Source organism: Brachionichthys hirsutus, chromosome 8, assembly GCF_040956055.1.
Source record: "Brachionichthys hirsutus isolate HB-005 chromosome 8, CSIRO-AGI_Bhir_v1, whole genome shotgun sequence".
Classification (NCBI taxonomy): Eukaryota; Metazoa; Chordata; class Actinopteri; order Lophiiformes; family Brachionichthyidae; genus Brachionichthys; species Brachionichthys hirsutus.
In genome coordinates, this window is record NC_090904.1 from 9642206 (window position 1) to 9657132 (window position 14927).

The 14927-nt window shown below is 49.1% G+C and overlaps 2 protein-coding genes across 2 annotated transcripts; both read right to left on the reverse strand.

The window, feature by feature from the left end:
- Positions 1 to 360: 360 nt before the first annotated feature.
- On the reverse strand, positions 361 to 9872 carry LOC137898115 (ral GTPase-activating protein subunit beta-like). Its single transcript, XM_068742110.1, has 33 exons — positions 9720 to 9872; positions 9404 to 9606; positions 8757 to 8923; positions 8494 to 8680; positions 8276 to 8407; positions 8038 to 8174; positions 7468 to 7518; positions 7344 to 7388; positions 6877 to 6924; positions 6649 to 6791; positions 6373 to 6553; positions 6188 to 6287; positions 5878 to 6045; positions 5649 to 5763; positions 5372 to 5507; positions 5245 to 5306; positions 4896 to 4986; positions 4669 to 4802; positions 4392 to 4574; positions 3936 to 4084; positions 3598 to 3767; positions 3382 to 3485; positions 2752 to 2826; positions 2445 to 2582; positions 2131 to 2319; positions 1897 to 2055; positions 1722 to 1821; positions 1515 to 1631; positions 1368 to 1429; positions 1169 to 1271; positions 1044 to 1095; positions 828 to 958; positions 361 to 628 (listed from the first exon to the last, which is right to left on the reverse strand). Exons 1-33 carry the CDS (start codon positions 9870 to 9872, stop codon positions 456 to 458), a joined length of 4158 nt encoding a protein of 1385 aa, XP_068598211.1. The 3' UTR covers positions 361 to 455.
- Positions 9873 to 10732: 860 nt separating this feature from the next.
- Positions 10733 to 14031, reverse strand: ctsa (cathepsin A). The gene is made up of 14 exons (XM_068742362.1): positions 13901 to 14031; positions 13277 to 13440; positions 13088 to 13199; positions 12959 to 13009; positions 12783 to 12869; positions 12552 to 12707; positions 12236 to 12412; positions 12070 to 12161; positions 11920 to 11998; positions 11693 to 11841; positions 11534 to 11609; positions 11356 to 11445; positions 11091 to 11192; positions 10733 to 10975 (listed from the first exon to the last, which is right to left on the reverse strand). The coding sequence occupies exons 2-14, from the start codon at positions 13438 to 13440 to the stop codon at positions 10892 to 10894; spliced, it is 1419 nt and encodes a 472-aa protein (XP_068598463.1). The 5' UTR covers positions 13901 to 14031; the 3' UTR covers positions 10733 to 10891.
- Between the last annotated feature and the right edge of the window lie 896 nt (positions 14032 to 14927).

Below are 14927 nucleotides of genomic sequence, written 5' to 3' on the forward strand. Positions count from 1 at the left end.
GATGAATATCCGTCACAATGGTAACAGGATGAGCTGAAGGCGGTAACCATGACAACCAGAGGAGAGGCAGGGGGAGCATAGCAGTCGCAATACAAGATGGAAAGGGGAGGAGGAGGAGGAGGAGGAGTAAGGAGACGGGAGGGGTGATAAATAGACCCTCAGTCTTGCTCTGTGGTTTAATTTACGGTGATGGGTTCATCTCTCATCCCAGCTGCCTGAATCTACCTACGGACAATCTGATTGGATGATCTTAAACACGTTAACATGCTTTTAGCAGGACACAGGTTTAAGCACGCACTCTTTATTGACCTGCAGGTGGCGTCATATCACAGATGACATCATTATCAGTAATGCCCATCTGCTAATCACATCATGAAATCATTTGGGGAGACTCTTCATTCTGATTGGTGCATGGCGTGGCGGTGTAGCCCGTTTCTGGCGTGCAGCTGGGCCCGTCAGGGGTCCTGGAACATGGCGGAGTAGAAGGTGGGTTCAGAGCGGCGGCTGCCGTAGCGTTCAATGATGTCACTGATCACGTGCTTCCGCTTGACGTGGGGCAGAGGGGTGGAGTCGTTTTCCAGCTGTCGCCGGTGGAAGAAGTTGATGACCGTCTCTCTGACCAGGAAACCTGGAGACGATCAATGGATGCATCAGAAATGAAAAGTGTGATGATCGGAAAGCTGATCAAGTAACCGAAGCTGGTTAGTCTGCCTTGTTTCCATTAAGGTCCGTTACTATGGAAATGTAGCATAACACTAGCCTGCAGGCTAACCGTCATGCTACATGTGATGAGTTGGACTTTCTAGCTTGATGATGGCCGGACTCACCCAGGGACCTCAGGCTGACCACACTCCCACCGACCAATGGGACGACCAAGCTGAACTTGCTGGTGGAGTTTCCATGGAGACAAATGCGATAGAGTCCAGTTTTAAGAGGATGGATGAAGATCAGCTGGGCACTTGATGACAGACCAGACAGGTCAGACAGACAGACAGACAGGCAGGTCAGAGAGACAGACAGGCAGACCAGACAGGCAGACAGACCTTGGCGTTTCTTCCTTTGTCTCGGACAGCAGCTCAGTTAGAGGGAAACTCTCTGAAAGACAAAACACTTTGTTAGTTCATGGTTTTATTTTAATTTAATTTAATTTAATTTTTTGTCTGGTTACCGATATCCTGCAAGTGTTCGATCCAAATGATTAGAAGCTTTGAGTCAGAGCGGATGAACGATGAGATGAAACGAGCCGACTTCACGTCTTCACCTCGAGGACTCTGAGTGGACGGACAGACAGGTTCGAGTCAGTCAGACAGACAGATGAATGGACAGACAGGAAAGTATTTCAAGGTGGTTATTTCAGAATGGGAGACCTGGTCCTGACTGAGCTCAGAGTGAATCTCCGCCTCCTCCTGGCTCTTCAGCCAATCAGAAACTTTAAAAAGAAAAATAACGCAATAAAAGTCTATACATTTGTTCCAGGTGTTACACACGGAGCCTCGTCTTCATCAGGCACTGACCGTGAGGCGATGAAGGAACGATGAAGGCGATCTCTGTCAGAGCTTCTGCGTACATCAGGACATACTTGTCTCCATTGAACACGCCCCCGCCACTATTGCCGAGCACAGCAGAAAATTCTGGGGTGGCAGAAGACCCTCAGGTTAGCTGTGACAGCAGCCTATTGATGAGCGACATGTGTTTGGGAGGCAATAAATCAGAAGACTGACTCCCAAGCCGATGCCCCAACGCCACTGGTTGACCAAGAGAAGACAGGAAGTCCAGGAAGTGAGCTGGGACACTGTGGCCGGAGGTCACGTTACTCACGATCTACAGAGAGACAACTTGTTTTTACACAGACAGGTTTAGGGCCATAGACGGACACGTTTGATAGACGAGCGCGACCTCAGCAGCGGTCCTCTGGCCTGCTCTCATGCAGAAGATGAAGGCGGAGTCGCGGCGTCTGGAGGGAAGCCGGTCCAAACGACTCAGATCCCCTGAGAAACCGGGAAGAGACGAATCCAGAGACACCAGCTGAGCCGGGACAGTGCCGATGCCTGGATTCTGCAGAGAGCAAGGTGAGACGAGAGGCGAGTTGAGAAGAACCAATCGGGTCAATCTCTGAAACGCCCTTGCTACCTTCAGGGTTTCAGGTGTCAGCAGGCCCAGGTGGGACAGAAACAGTCTTGCGGTCTGGAAGTTGGTGACAGGTGGCGGCATCCTACAGGTCTTCGTAACTCCAGAAAGTCCGCCCAATCGCGGCTGAGCTTCAACCTGTTGCTGCCTGTTAAACATTGCTTTGAGACACTCGAGCTGCTGCTGCTGCACCTGACAGAGGAGGAGGAGTTTACACCTGAGCCAGGACAGTGAAAGCATACAGCCCAAAATCTGATCCCTGAGGAACACCACATGCAAAGAATTGACACTACTTTGGACCAGGATCAGGGTCTTACCATCTCAGGGAATGTTTCGTGCAGAGGTGGAATACTAAGATCTGCTTTAACCGAAGGAACTACTGGAAATGACGGAGTTCTGACTCCACAGCGGTTTCCAGAATCCTGCTGGGCTCGATCTCTGCATTTCAGAGTTTGCTGCAGTATATGAAGACAGGTAAGATACAAGACTGAGCTGAAGTATTATAATCATTTATTTTAATGTATTTGGCTGGGTCAATGATCTCGACCCCCAGACTGCTGCAGAGGTTCATTTATTTACTGTCTCCAAGCACAAAGCTGCTCCAGGAGGAGGTCGGATCCTCACCTGTTGACTGCTGTCGTCACTTCCCACCATCGCTCTGGTGCCGACCTCCTGTCTTTGTTGAGAAAACTCAAGTTCCTGTCACCAGGAAAGAACATTAACTCAAATCCTACCAGGTTAACCAGCGCCTACATGCATCCTACCAGGTTAACCAGCGTCTACATGCATCCTACCAGGTTAACCAGCGTCTACATGCATCCTACCAGGTTAACCAGCGTCTACATGCATCCTACCAGGTTAACCAGCGTCTCCATGCATCCTACCAGGTTAACCAGTGTCTACATGCATCCCTGATGCATGTAAAACATTTCCACCTGACTGTTTCCTCCTTCTGGCTAGAATTGGTAACTGCAGCTTTCATATGCTTTGACTTTTAATCTTACTAATTACATTAGTTTCCTGCCTGAACGCTTTTATTGACTTTGACTCTAGGTAATGTAACCTTAGCTTCCTAGCTAACAGTCGTGTGGATTTTGGCTCTGAACGGAAACCATTTGAAGCCACCATAACTTTTTTAGAGCTTTTTAATTAAAGCTGTGTTTTTTCACTGGAAGAGGGATTGTAGTTACACGATGCTTGGATACTAAATTAGCTAACGTTAGCAGCAGGAGCCATCTAACATAACTGGGTCACCTGTGTGTGAACGCTTCCCTCTCTGGGCTGTAGGCGGAGCTGTAGAGTCCAGGTGCGACACCCTGTCGGTCCTCTGATCAACACCGTGAGCGATGGACATGATGCTGCACAAATTAATCAATGAAATATATGCAGATGTAAAAAATATCTGCTTAGTTTAGTTTTTGACGATGTCAGAGAATTGTTCATGGAGTCACGAGCTGTTTCAGAACTCACGGTCTTTGGGTCCTGGTGGTTGTTCCAGCATGGCTACGATTACTGAGCTTTCCAACACAAAATATCTGAACTTCTTCAGGCTGCTGTTGCTCAAACCACAGAAGTTGATCAGAGCAGCCTCATCCAGCAGGTTTCCGAGGAATGGGAAGACTCCCGAAACCTGCATGACGCTGAGAAACGAATGTGACTTGAGTTCCACCACCAGATCCATGAAAAGGCCGCCGCCATATAAGGTCACCTGATTAATCACATCACTGAATTTCAACAATCAAAATGAGAGTTAAAAAAACCCTAGTACAGTGGCACTTGTCTGCGTGCGTGCGTTTACTTTTGCTCACCAGCTCAGCGTTTCCTCGGCCGCCTCCTTCACCCTCTGTGAAGTTGGGTTCAGCTCTTTCGTCTCTTTAGACCTCACATCCTCTTCCTGTCGGGATTTACTCCCAGAAAGTCCCAGTTCCACAATCTCCAGCACCTCCGACAGACAATCCTGAAACGCAAACCCCACAGGAGTAGCGCTCAAGCTAACGTTTGTATTGGTGGTGAAAGACTAATGTGCTGAAATGTCTGTGTATAATGAATGTGAATTAATGTGGCTTTTGGCTGCCCGCCCAATCAGAAGCCAGAGGTTGTAGCGGTTTGTCTATTCCTTGTTCTTTTGAGTGAATGAAAGTTCTCTTCAGTTTTGTTTGATTTCAAGTAGCCATGACAACATGCTGTTCACCCCTTGTTCTTCCTCTGCAGGGAGTCTGGGCGCAGCCTTAGACATGCGTGAAGGTTACCTGTGTGAAGGTTACCTGCTCGTCAAGCACGGTTGGGTGTTGAGTCAACCAGACGTTCAAACAGGAGAAGGCGGCGACGATGACGGAGTGAAGATCCCTGGAGTGAAGCGGAGGAGGCCGGCTGCACTGAAACACGATGCAACTACAAACTGAGGCGATTGCTTGCCTCCTCTCAGCCGCCTCAACTCTCACCTCCACCTGTAGGAGCACACCAGGGGGTCGGCATGAAGGCCAGGTACTCTCTATGTCTGTGTGTGTGTGTGTGTGTGCGTGTGTGTGTGTGCGTGTCCACCTTGGCCAGTCCTCCCAGGACTTCCAGTGCAGACAGACAAACTGCCGAGTTGTTCTTCCACTGAATCGCCAGACGCTGTGTCAGAAGCTGAACCACTTTAACCCATAGGCTGGTCGGTGTGTCGGACTGGATGGCTGGTTACCATGGCAACAAGCACACACAGTTCCCATCAGATTTACATGACATGAAATTACACAAAATCTCATACATTAATAAAACAGTCATACGTCTTCCTGTGGCCCACGACGTTGCACTGGTTCCACTGGACCCCCCAATCCTGCTGGGTCGATGAGCCCCACCCAGCTGGGAAGCGGGTTCCTGGGGAAACACGTAAGGCCTGAAGTGAAATACATACAGACAAAATCTACAGATACGCTCAAACCCAGAACTGTAACCATCCGCCTATCTGACATCATCAGCATCTGGACTACTGGGATCAATGGCCATTGATGAAATCCCAGTTTAGGTTGGGTGTCATTTTGACAGGTCTGAGATGTTAAAACTGTGTGTATTGGACAGAGTGAGTCACATCATTGTTAAATTGGACACGCCCCCTCGGCTTTTACTCGGACTCACCTGTTGGGTTTGTCCTGCAGCCTCGAACACAGCTGAGTCTTGAACCAGGTTCAACATGGCCGCTGCACACAGTACAAATCATTAAGCTTTAGCCCGTCACAGAGCAAACTCTTGACCCGTCACTGACCCAGTATCAGCTGTGTGTTGGAGGAGTCGGTCTCCAAGCGCAGTACTCCAATCAGAACAGTGATGAGGCGGGGCTTCAGGGACAGGATGCTACCTGTTGTGACATCCTCTCCACTGAACTCCCCGTTAAATAAAACCTGAACACACACACACACACACACACACACACACACACACACACACACACACACAGAGAGTGATGCGTAATGGATTTTCTTCACTTGTGAGGTAAGGTCAACCTTGTACAGGTGTGTGTAATGTGTTGATTAGAGGCTTACCTCTGATTGGACAAATGGAAATTGCAGAGGGAGGGGCAGCAGGGACAACAGGATGATGATAGATGATCGTCTCAAATCCACCAGATTTGCATAACATTTAAACCTCAACGGCTCTCTGGACGGCAGACAGACAGGAGAGAGGGACAGTTACCTGCGGACGCACCCGTCTCTACCTGCAGGTAGAGACGGGAAGTGATGGCGAAATGACAGCAGTTGTTTGCTGCTCTACCTGTCCAGTAGCACAGTCTCCAAAGCTGAGAGGAAGGAGGGCAGCAGCAGGATGCTACCTCTCAGGTCACAGCAGAACAGAGCGGCGGAGTTTAGCAGGATGGAGGCTAGGACAGGTGGACACGTCTCCGGCGACACCTGGAGACCTTGCAGGAGCGTAAGGTAGAACCTGTAGGTAGTTCACAGGAAAAGAGAAACCACTCAACTGGCAAAAATATACGCCACACAAAACAAAGGGAAAAAACATTAATGGGTAATGGTAAAGGGGCACCTCCCAACTTTTAAAAAGGGAAAAAAAGGGTTACATTTACCTGGACAGGTAGACACTCAGGATTTCCTCATCCGTTTTCTTACAGGTAAAGATCCTACAAAGGGTCCCGCATGCCTCAGCTCGGCCATCCGCCCACCCGTCTGTCATCCCAGTGACATCAAGGCGCCTCGTTAGCGCCCCGTTAAGCGTATTATTTAGCATCTTATTTTCATATCTGATACTGACCAGGGAGACCGGACTGTTTGTGGATCAGAGCAGCATCGAACAACCAGCTGCCAAACAGGTGGAGGAGGGAATCCACGGAACACCTGTTGGGAGAGGGGGGCGGTCGAGGTAATGAGCACAGAAGTGGAGAGGTTGAAGAAGGATGGGGGGAGGACTTCCAGTGAGGTGGGGAAGAAGATATCTGAGGGGAAGGAAGGATGGAGACGATGAGTCTGGATTTAAAGATCAGACAAGACGTTTACCTGGAAAGGTGCACGGAACGCTACGAAACTGTACCGAAGGTTTGCTGGTTGCCTTGTTCACAGGTTTTAGTTGCCCATTATATTTCGGCGGGGAGGTGCTGTAGGGAGGGGCATTAGGCCTACTCAGTATATTCACTGGAGTGGGCGGGGCACTGCCAGAACGAGGTCTAGAGAGACCTGAGGAGACCAGAGAACAGGAGTGCATCTGCAGATCAAAATCACAATTCAAAGCAAGGTAAGGAGGCAGGTGGGTGGGGCTTACCATAGGGAGGGAGGCGGTCTTTGAAAGGACTTCTGGTCACAGCAACACCTGTGAGATCAGGTGAGAGAAGGAAAGAAAAAATTAACTTTAACTCATTAAATGCCATTGGCTTCTAAAGACGTCAATTAGGTTTGAGATTGAATTCTGCCTCTCTTCAACGGGCCGATAACTCCAGAACAAAAAAAGTTAGGAGTGCACTTTTCTTTCCTGATGAAAGAAGAGACTTGAATCTTTGGTTTGGTAGGTTTGGTGTCTGCATAGTCATATTACACATAATATTCTGTGGGTCTTGAAAAATAGGGCAAAATGAGCAAAAACCTCTGGCACGGAATGACTTGAATCAGTCATATGATGTCAATGCGAGTCAGACAGAGAGCAGAACAAGTTCTGGTTCTGTTTTTCGGGACTTACAACAGCACCGGATCACTTAGCTTATTGATACCATTGATTGTATTGATATGGTTTACTGAGAGAAGGCAGCCGGTCCCTGAAATGGATCCTTGTTGGTTGTCCTGAGGAAACAAAGCAATAGATAGAGCAACATTAGCAGCAGTTAGAGCAACACCTGGCATGAGTGAGTGTTGTACACACCAGCGTGTGGCAGCAGCTGCTCTGTTGGCTCTTGGTTGATCGGAGTGACACCTGCAGGAACAGGTAACAATAAATAGCTCCTCCTCCTTACGTCGACTCGCTAATACCATTATGAAATTAAATTAAAGCCATTATACACACAGCAGCTTCGTGTTGCTCATATTTTCACACTCGTGATGTCCAAGTTGTTAAAGTCTGTTGGTGCCCTGACAGGCACTACATTATGCGAGTTGGAATCTAACATGCAGCTAGCAGTTAGCGGCTAACCCAAAGATGAAAAAAGATGGCTGAACCCAGTTGCCCTGAGCGCTGAGTGGTTTGGAATGAGAGTACCTGTACAGCCCATTAAGTGGGTTCATTATTTAGTGCAGAGCTTCTCATGCTTTATTCTAGTTTCATTTTTAATCTGACTTAAAATAAGTACTCCAAGTACAATCGACCGTGTGATGTCTGAAAGCACGGTGGGTCGGGTCGTGGGTTCAGATTCATCTGAAGACCTGGGACTTTTTCTTCATCTAAACTTAGAAGCTGTTTAAGAACAGAAGCTCTCGGGGTCAGAGGTCAGAGTACCGAGGAAGGCGTCGACCAGAGTGCTGATCCCTCTCATCGCTCTGAAGTAGATGCTTGGCATCCTGCTGTCTCTTCTGAGCACCTCCTCCTGGGAGGAGGCCGGTGAACCAACAACCACACTGATATCTGCCGGGTTGCTGCAGGGACATTTATGTAAATTTAGGTTCTTCGCTGTAAAAGTCAGCTGATGGCACAGCATGAAGAATGACCCAGTCTCATTTTATGAGGTTGGTGCTACCTAAGCAGGTGCAGGAACCTGAACCAGGTGAGAGAGACCCGTTCGTCCTTCAGGTCTGCAGGAATCAGCGCAACATCCTCATCTGGGATTTTGAGGCGTGGGAAGGTCAGGCCAAAGGTTAGCGGCAACAACCTGCACCCAACAGATGAACCAGAGGGACCCCTGTTGGTGAGGGGGCGGTGCTAGGGCTGGGGTATAACAGCTGGTTGGGCGCTTACCGGGAGGTGAGGGCGGTTACGGCGCGACTCCACTGCTCCACTGCTGCTAAATTATGTATCCAGCTGCTCATCATCTGTCTGAACGTCTGCCACATAGAGCGAGACGGGAAACACTGAGAGCAGGACAGCAGCCACACCTCAAACAGGACCGCCATGGATGCGTCAGACAGCTGCTCCGAAGCAACACCTGCAAAGAGACGGGCAGGTGAGACAGACAGACAGGTGGCGGACACGCAAGAAAGAAGACCAGAGCACACGTTGACCTGGGGCGGTAGGCGGAGCCAGAACGGCGTGGTTGATGCGAAGAAGGAAGTGAAGCAGACTCTCCCAGGTGTCTCTAGTCATCACAGTGCCCTCTGTGGCCAAAGACTGAACTGCACACAACACCTGCTGACAGAGACTCAGGTAGTGTGGACTCACCTGGTCGGACCTGTGGGGGAGGGTGAAAGGGTTAGTTAGCGCCAGCAGTTAAGCTAGCTAACATCCAAATAGCCAGAAGTTAGATGGAGGAAACCAACAAGTTCAACCTGATCAAAGATGTACTAGTCCATAATCCATCCAAAAAAAAAAAGTAGCTAACATTAGCTGAAAAGGCTAAAATATTTGTTGCTAGCAAGCACCATCAGCTGTTCTGGAACGTCTCACTCATTGCATATCGTGATCTCAGAAAGCCGCGGCATCGCCTTTCGGCTTTAACCGATAAATATCGATATGTCATTGTGATAAACATCGTAGGATTGTGGGGTCATGGAATCTGCAGACGCTCTTCTTCCTCATCCTTACTCTCAGCTGATTTAGCGTGACACTCAGCGACCAATGGGATGGAGAGAAGAAAGCTGGAGTGGACACACTTGTTACCTTCCTCTGACCAATCAGTGCCTGCAGTTTCATCCAGATGTGGGAGGTTTACCTCGGCAGGAAAAGGCTGCACAGCTGTCTGAGAATCTTCTGGATGTACCGGTTGGGATCTCTGCTGATTGGTGGAGGGACAGCTTCGCTCAGTGAGACCAGGGCCATCAGCCAATCGGTGTAGACATCCACACAAAGTTTAACAGTTTCTCCATCGGATGGTAAAGTGAGCCCATAACACAACACCTCCATCGTCCACTTCACCTGGAAACACAATGTAATATTTACAAACCAATCAGAGCCTGCGTCTACCTCTGATGTCATGTCAAGGAAAACTGCATACTTAAAGTCTGTGTGTAGACTAATCGCACACACACCTGTCTGTCTGTGTGTAGAAGGCTGCGAGTGTTGGGGTTTCCCAGACCAACTCCCAGGTGTTTCACCACTGCCACAGTGACATCCCTCCCCACTGAGGGCGGGAAACAACGGAGCACACTCAGATAGTCCCGCCCACCGCGCAATGGTTCCATGACCCTCAAATGACTGCTCACCTGAGAGAGAAATAAACATTTAAGAAAGCAGTGTAAACAAAGAAGCTTCCTGCTCCCCTGCCAGATTACACCTACCTGACAGATCACCTGTTTACTGTACAAATACACGCTGTACTAGTGTCATGTTTTGATCATACACTGTCACATATTGACAATGTATTTATTCATTCGACCACCCTTACACGCTTTTATATAAATATATGAAAACACACTTGAACAGACCGTTCAACTTCAACTCGTCGGTGAAGATATTCACCAAGTAGTCGTCCCTCGGGTCAAGTAACAGACCTGAATGACTTTTCTTAAACATGAAATCGTTTTTAGGCTCATTTCATACACACCATTACGGAACCAGTAAACCCAGCCCTGCTCTGGTTTACGGAGTCTTACCTGCACAGGTGAGTCCAGCCGTCTAACAGGGCTCTCTGTGAAAGTCTCTATGAACTTGAACTGACCTCCTGCTGCTGCCTTCAGGCTCAGCTGGGAAACTAAACTGTTTACACGTGCACCTGATCCCTGAGCAGTGACTGACAGGCTTCACACTGCTGGTCAACAGGTGGGAGGACTATTAAGTCAGAAAGGAGGCTGAATATCAGAGCCCAATATGTTGGAATACTTTCTCAACATATGCTTAAGACAGGTTTAGAGGCTACAGGAAATGCAAGACAGACGTGGCAAACCCGCACATCGACTACGGAGGATGGTAGGCTTGATATTCGAGGTGCCTTTTACACCCCAAACTCGGTCTTGAACTACAGAAACATAATGGACTACAATGATCGTCAGCCACCTTTCTCCATGTTGGAAAACTTCTATTAACAAAACATTCAAACAGAAAAGACTTCAAGTTTAATTTTATTTAAAAGCAAAGAAAAAAGAAAATGCACACCAAAGACTTGTTTGCCCGACAACAACTATGATCTGTGTGGTGATCTCTGCTGATTGGCAAAAAAAAGTTGAGATGAAACTATGGCAGTCTGAAAGTGGCCCCCCAGGGGTCAGTAGGGTTGTCTCCTGATGAATCTAGAGAACATGGCAAAGGCAGCAACTGGTTTGTCTGTTGGAACCATGTGACCAGAACCCTGCAGGAGAACAGATTAAACGTATACTTCAATTAGATAAAAAATAAACATTCAAGCAGGTGAATAGCCAGAGCCACGCCCCCATGACATCACAGGATCAGCTGATAATCTTCACCTTGACAGTGAGGAAAGCAATGTTGTCGAATTCTTTGACAAACCCTCCGACCTGCCGTCCTTCTTCGTCTTCATACAGCCATGGACGCCTTTGGACCTCCACCTGAGAGAGACCGGAGGTTAGCACAGCTGAGACGAGCGCCTCAAATAACTAATGAAAGAGGAAGCAGATCAAAGACGATCGATTTAACTACAACCCAGATCACAGAGGAGCAACAGAAACCTGGCCCGATTGATTACTGATCACATGATTGGCCTGACGTTACCTGCTGTTGCAGAGACTCCACAAACCACTCGTCCCCCATGAAGTTACAGGCCATGTCCACGTCTCCGTTGTACACCAGGATGCGGTACTTCTGCAGAGGGAACACAACACACCTGGATAAACAGGCCACGCCCACCTCAGCCAATCAGTGGTCAGAATGTGTGGCTGCGTTTCCTGACCAGAGCGGAGAGCAACTTCAGGTACTGTTTCCTGACGTCCAGGTAGAGACGTCCGTAGTTCCGGTTCACTTCCGAGCTGCAGGTTAGAGGCCAGAAGCTCGGAACGTAATTGGCAAACGGGCGGACTACAATTCCCAGCACACCTTTCAAGCGCGTTACCTGCAGATGACCCAGTCCAGGGCCTTGGGGCTGATGTGCAGCGCCAAGCGGACATATGCGTTGTTCAGGTAGATGTTGGAGGGGGTGGAGTTGGTGCAGGGCGGGTCCAGACGGACGGACGGGTGGCGAGACACCAGCCCTTTTAACTTCTACACAAAAGACAGGAGAAACCGTGTTGAACGGCTGCACCAGGTGAGCTCAGGTAGCACAGGTGTGCTCATACACACCTGGCTCCAGAGTTGAGTCCACCGATGGTTGATGAAGGAGTTCCCCAGATCTCGGACCACCAGCTGGCCACCCTCAACACTGAAACCACAGAACGTCAGCAGGCCCGCTCACCTGAGCGTCACCTGAGCAGCAATCGGGTCAAAGGTTACCTGAATTGTTTGTGGACTCCACCTGGACAAGGTGCATACAGGTTGTACATGTTCAGTCCTGAACTGTAGATGATGTCCTGAACCTCAGCCAGCTGCGGAAGAGACGACACCTGAGACGCACCGAACCGGTTCAGACCGGCAGCAGATCAAAGCAGCCCAGACTCACGCTGTCGGAACAGTTCGGGTCCTGGTTGTGGTAGAAGTCGCACTTCCCCTCACTGCAGCAGAACTTCTGCAGGTCGCCCCACAGCCGGTTCCCCAGCAGGCCGTGGTAGTAGGCGAAGAACACCAGCGAGTTGTCGTTCATCTCGTAACTGGACAACCCGTTTCCCACGGCGATACCCTGCAGGTGACATGCAGTGAACACGCCTACGTTAGCGATCAACCTGCTAACTGATAGGATTTTGCCCACAGTGCTGCAGAATCAGTGCCTGCTAGCATGCGTCGCTCCATCTGTACCGTACTGCAGTCCGTGCGCGTACCTGCAGATTGAGGCTGGCGTCCTCCATCACCCTCTCGGCGAGCGTCGGGATGTAGATTCCTGCGTAACTCTCCCCGGTCAGGAAGAGCTTATTGTTGTTGAACTCTGGGAACAGGCGGGAGAACTCCTTCAGAGCCAGGTAGTTGTTCATCGATACCTGAGTACGGAAACAAACAGTCACGCCTGACACCCGCGAGCCAATCAGAAGCCAAGTTCCTGAAGCGCGAATGACCTCAGTGTCGTTGGTGACGAAGTCCCCATCGTCAGAGTAGGAGAAGCCGACTCCAACGGGAGACTCCAGGTACAACATGTTGGCGATCTGATCAGAGGCGGAACCAATCAGCTGTCAGCACGCAACCAAAACACCCGTCACATGATCACATCCAAATGGAAGCCAATGAACCGGACCTTGTTCCACGAGTACGGATTGTACTGCAGCGTCACGCCGTCGTCCTGGATCTGACGCGACAAGTAAGAAGTCAACCGGCGTCACAAGACAGGAAGCGGCGTGGGCCCACAGTGGGCGGAGCTTCTTACCAGGAAGGGTCCATGCTCCGTCAGAAATCCATCCAGAGAGCTGCAGCCGGGGCCGCCGTTCAACCACAGCACCACCGGGTCCGCGGCTGTGTCATTCTCAGACTCCACAAACCTGAACGAGACAACGGATGACGCTCAGGAAGCAAGAGTTCGCACGAACGCGATCTCACCACGTCACCAGCCAGTCACCAGTAATGCAGGTGTTTCCCGTCGGCCACGCTCAGGTATCCGGAGTAATGTCTGAAACTTGGTTGCTTCTGCAGGCCAGGCAGGTGCGTCACCTCGTCTGCGCTGGGAGCCGCGTCACCGCCGAGGAGAGAGAGCAGGAAGTAGCACAACACCGCCACCTGCATCTGAGACACCGGAACAGGGGGAGGGGTGGGGGGTAAATAAAATCAATACATAATCATGTAAAAGAAAATATCGAATATTTTCACAATACTCAGGAGTCACAAGATCTTTTACACCTTTACTGTTCAACCCTGTTAAAAGCAAAAACAGATTATTCCGGGCCTTCAAAGCCGCACACTGGTCCGAACTGGCCCCGAGAGAAGAGTCCTGCCACTTTAACTGGACTCGGGAATTCACCCGGAAATAATCCTCTTTGCCGGACAGGAGCGGAAAACACAGAATTCAGAGCTCGTCTTTCACGTCCGCCGAATTTACCACAAGCTGGAATGTATTCTAAATAATTTAAATAAACACCTCCGGACGGAGAGCCGTGAAGATTTAGTTTCGACATAACACGTTAGCGTAGCAGCTATCCGCTAGCACACGGGAAGCATGAAAGGCGAAAACAACTTAAACACACACTTCTGCTGCCTCGGTTCGGTTCGGTTCGGTTCTGCTCTGTTCTGTTCTGTTCTGTTCTCCCGGTGGGGACGTGAGGACGTCGTCGTAAGCGCAGCTGAGGCTAATAAAGCGAACACAGCGGGTCACGTGATAGTCACGTTCCGTCACGTGACAGCGGTGGACGGCCCGCTGGCCGTCGACCCCACCACGTGACGCAGCCCACGTGACGCAGCCCACGTTCAGCGAATGAAACTGATGTCTGAGCAGAAACGCCATGTTTCAGATTCTATTTTACCCACAATACACAAACATTCTGTTTATTTCTGCTTTTTGTCCGCACAAATGTGGAAGAACAGTAAAGTTCGCTGAAGGAATTTAATCCAAAAACGACATTTTCATTGTGATGGATGGAGCAGAGCGTCAAATTCTGAACTTAAAGTAGCATAATTTACTGGTTAAGTACTAGTTTTGGTAAATACGCACGATGAAGGTTAATTTCCTAAACCAGAATGTTATTTTTTTTCCATTTTAAGTGGAAATCAACCATATTAAAGACATTTTTATCATGTGTGTTTAATGTGTGCTCTTCTAATTCTCATTGTCAGGTGCATTGTGGGATCCTTTTATAAATAAAGTTATTACAAGTCGCTCCGGACCCAGCATGGTGGACTTTCCCAACCAAACGACTCCAGCGCAGTGCGAGAACATTGATGGCAGATTACATTTATTGATTTCCATTAGACAGCTACATTGTGTTCAGAGTTCAGAAACAGTGATACAAAATCAAGTGACACGACCTTTGAACCGTCCAGGTCAACCTAAACCAGTTTAGTCATCAATGTGTCAACAGGGACAAATTAGTGTCACATTGTTTGACCTGCTCTAACTTTTTTTGTTTGATTTTGACACAGAATTTTGAAATTAAATTGAGTCCTGATCTTTGTGTCTGTTCCAGTTCCGCTCATTTAAGCCTGGATCAAACAATCCCACTTCTTGAATTAAGGTCGAACCACAATGAGCCGGCGTATGATTGGCTGGGTCCAGTCAT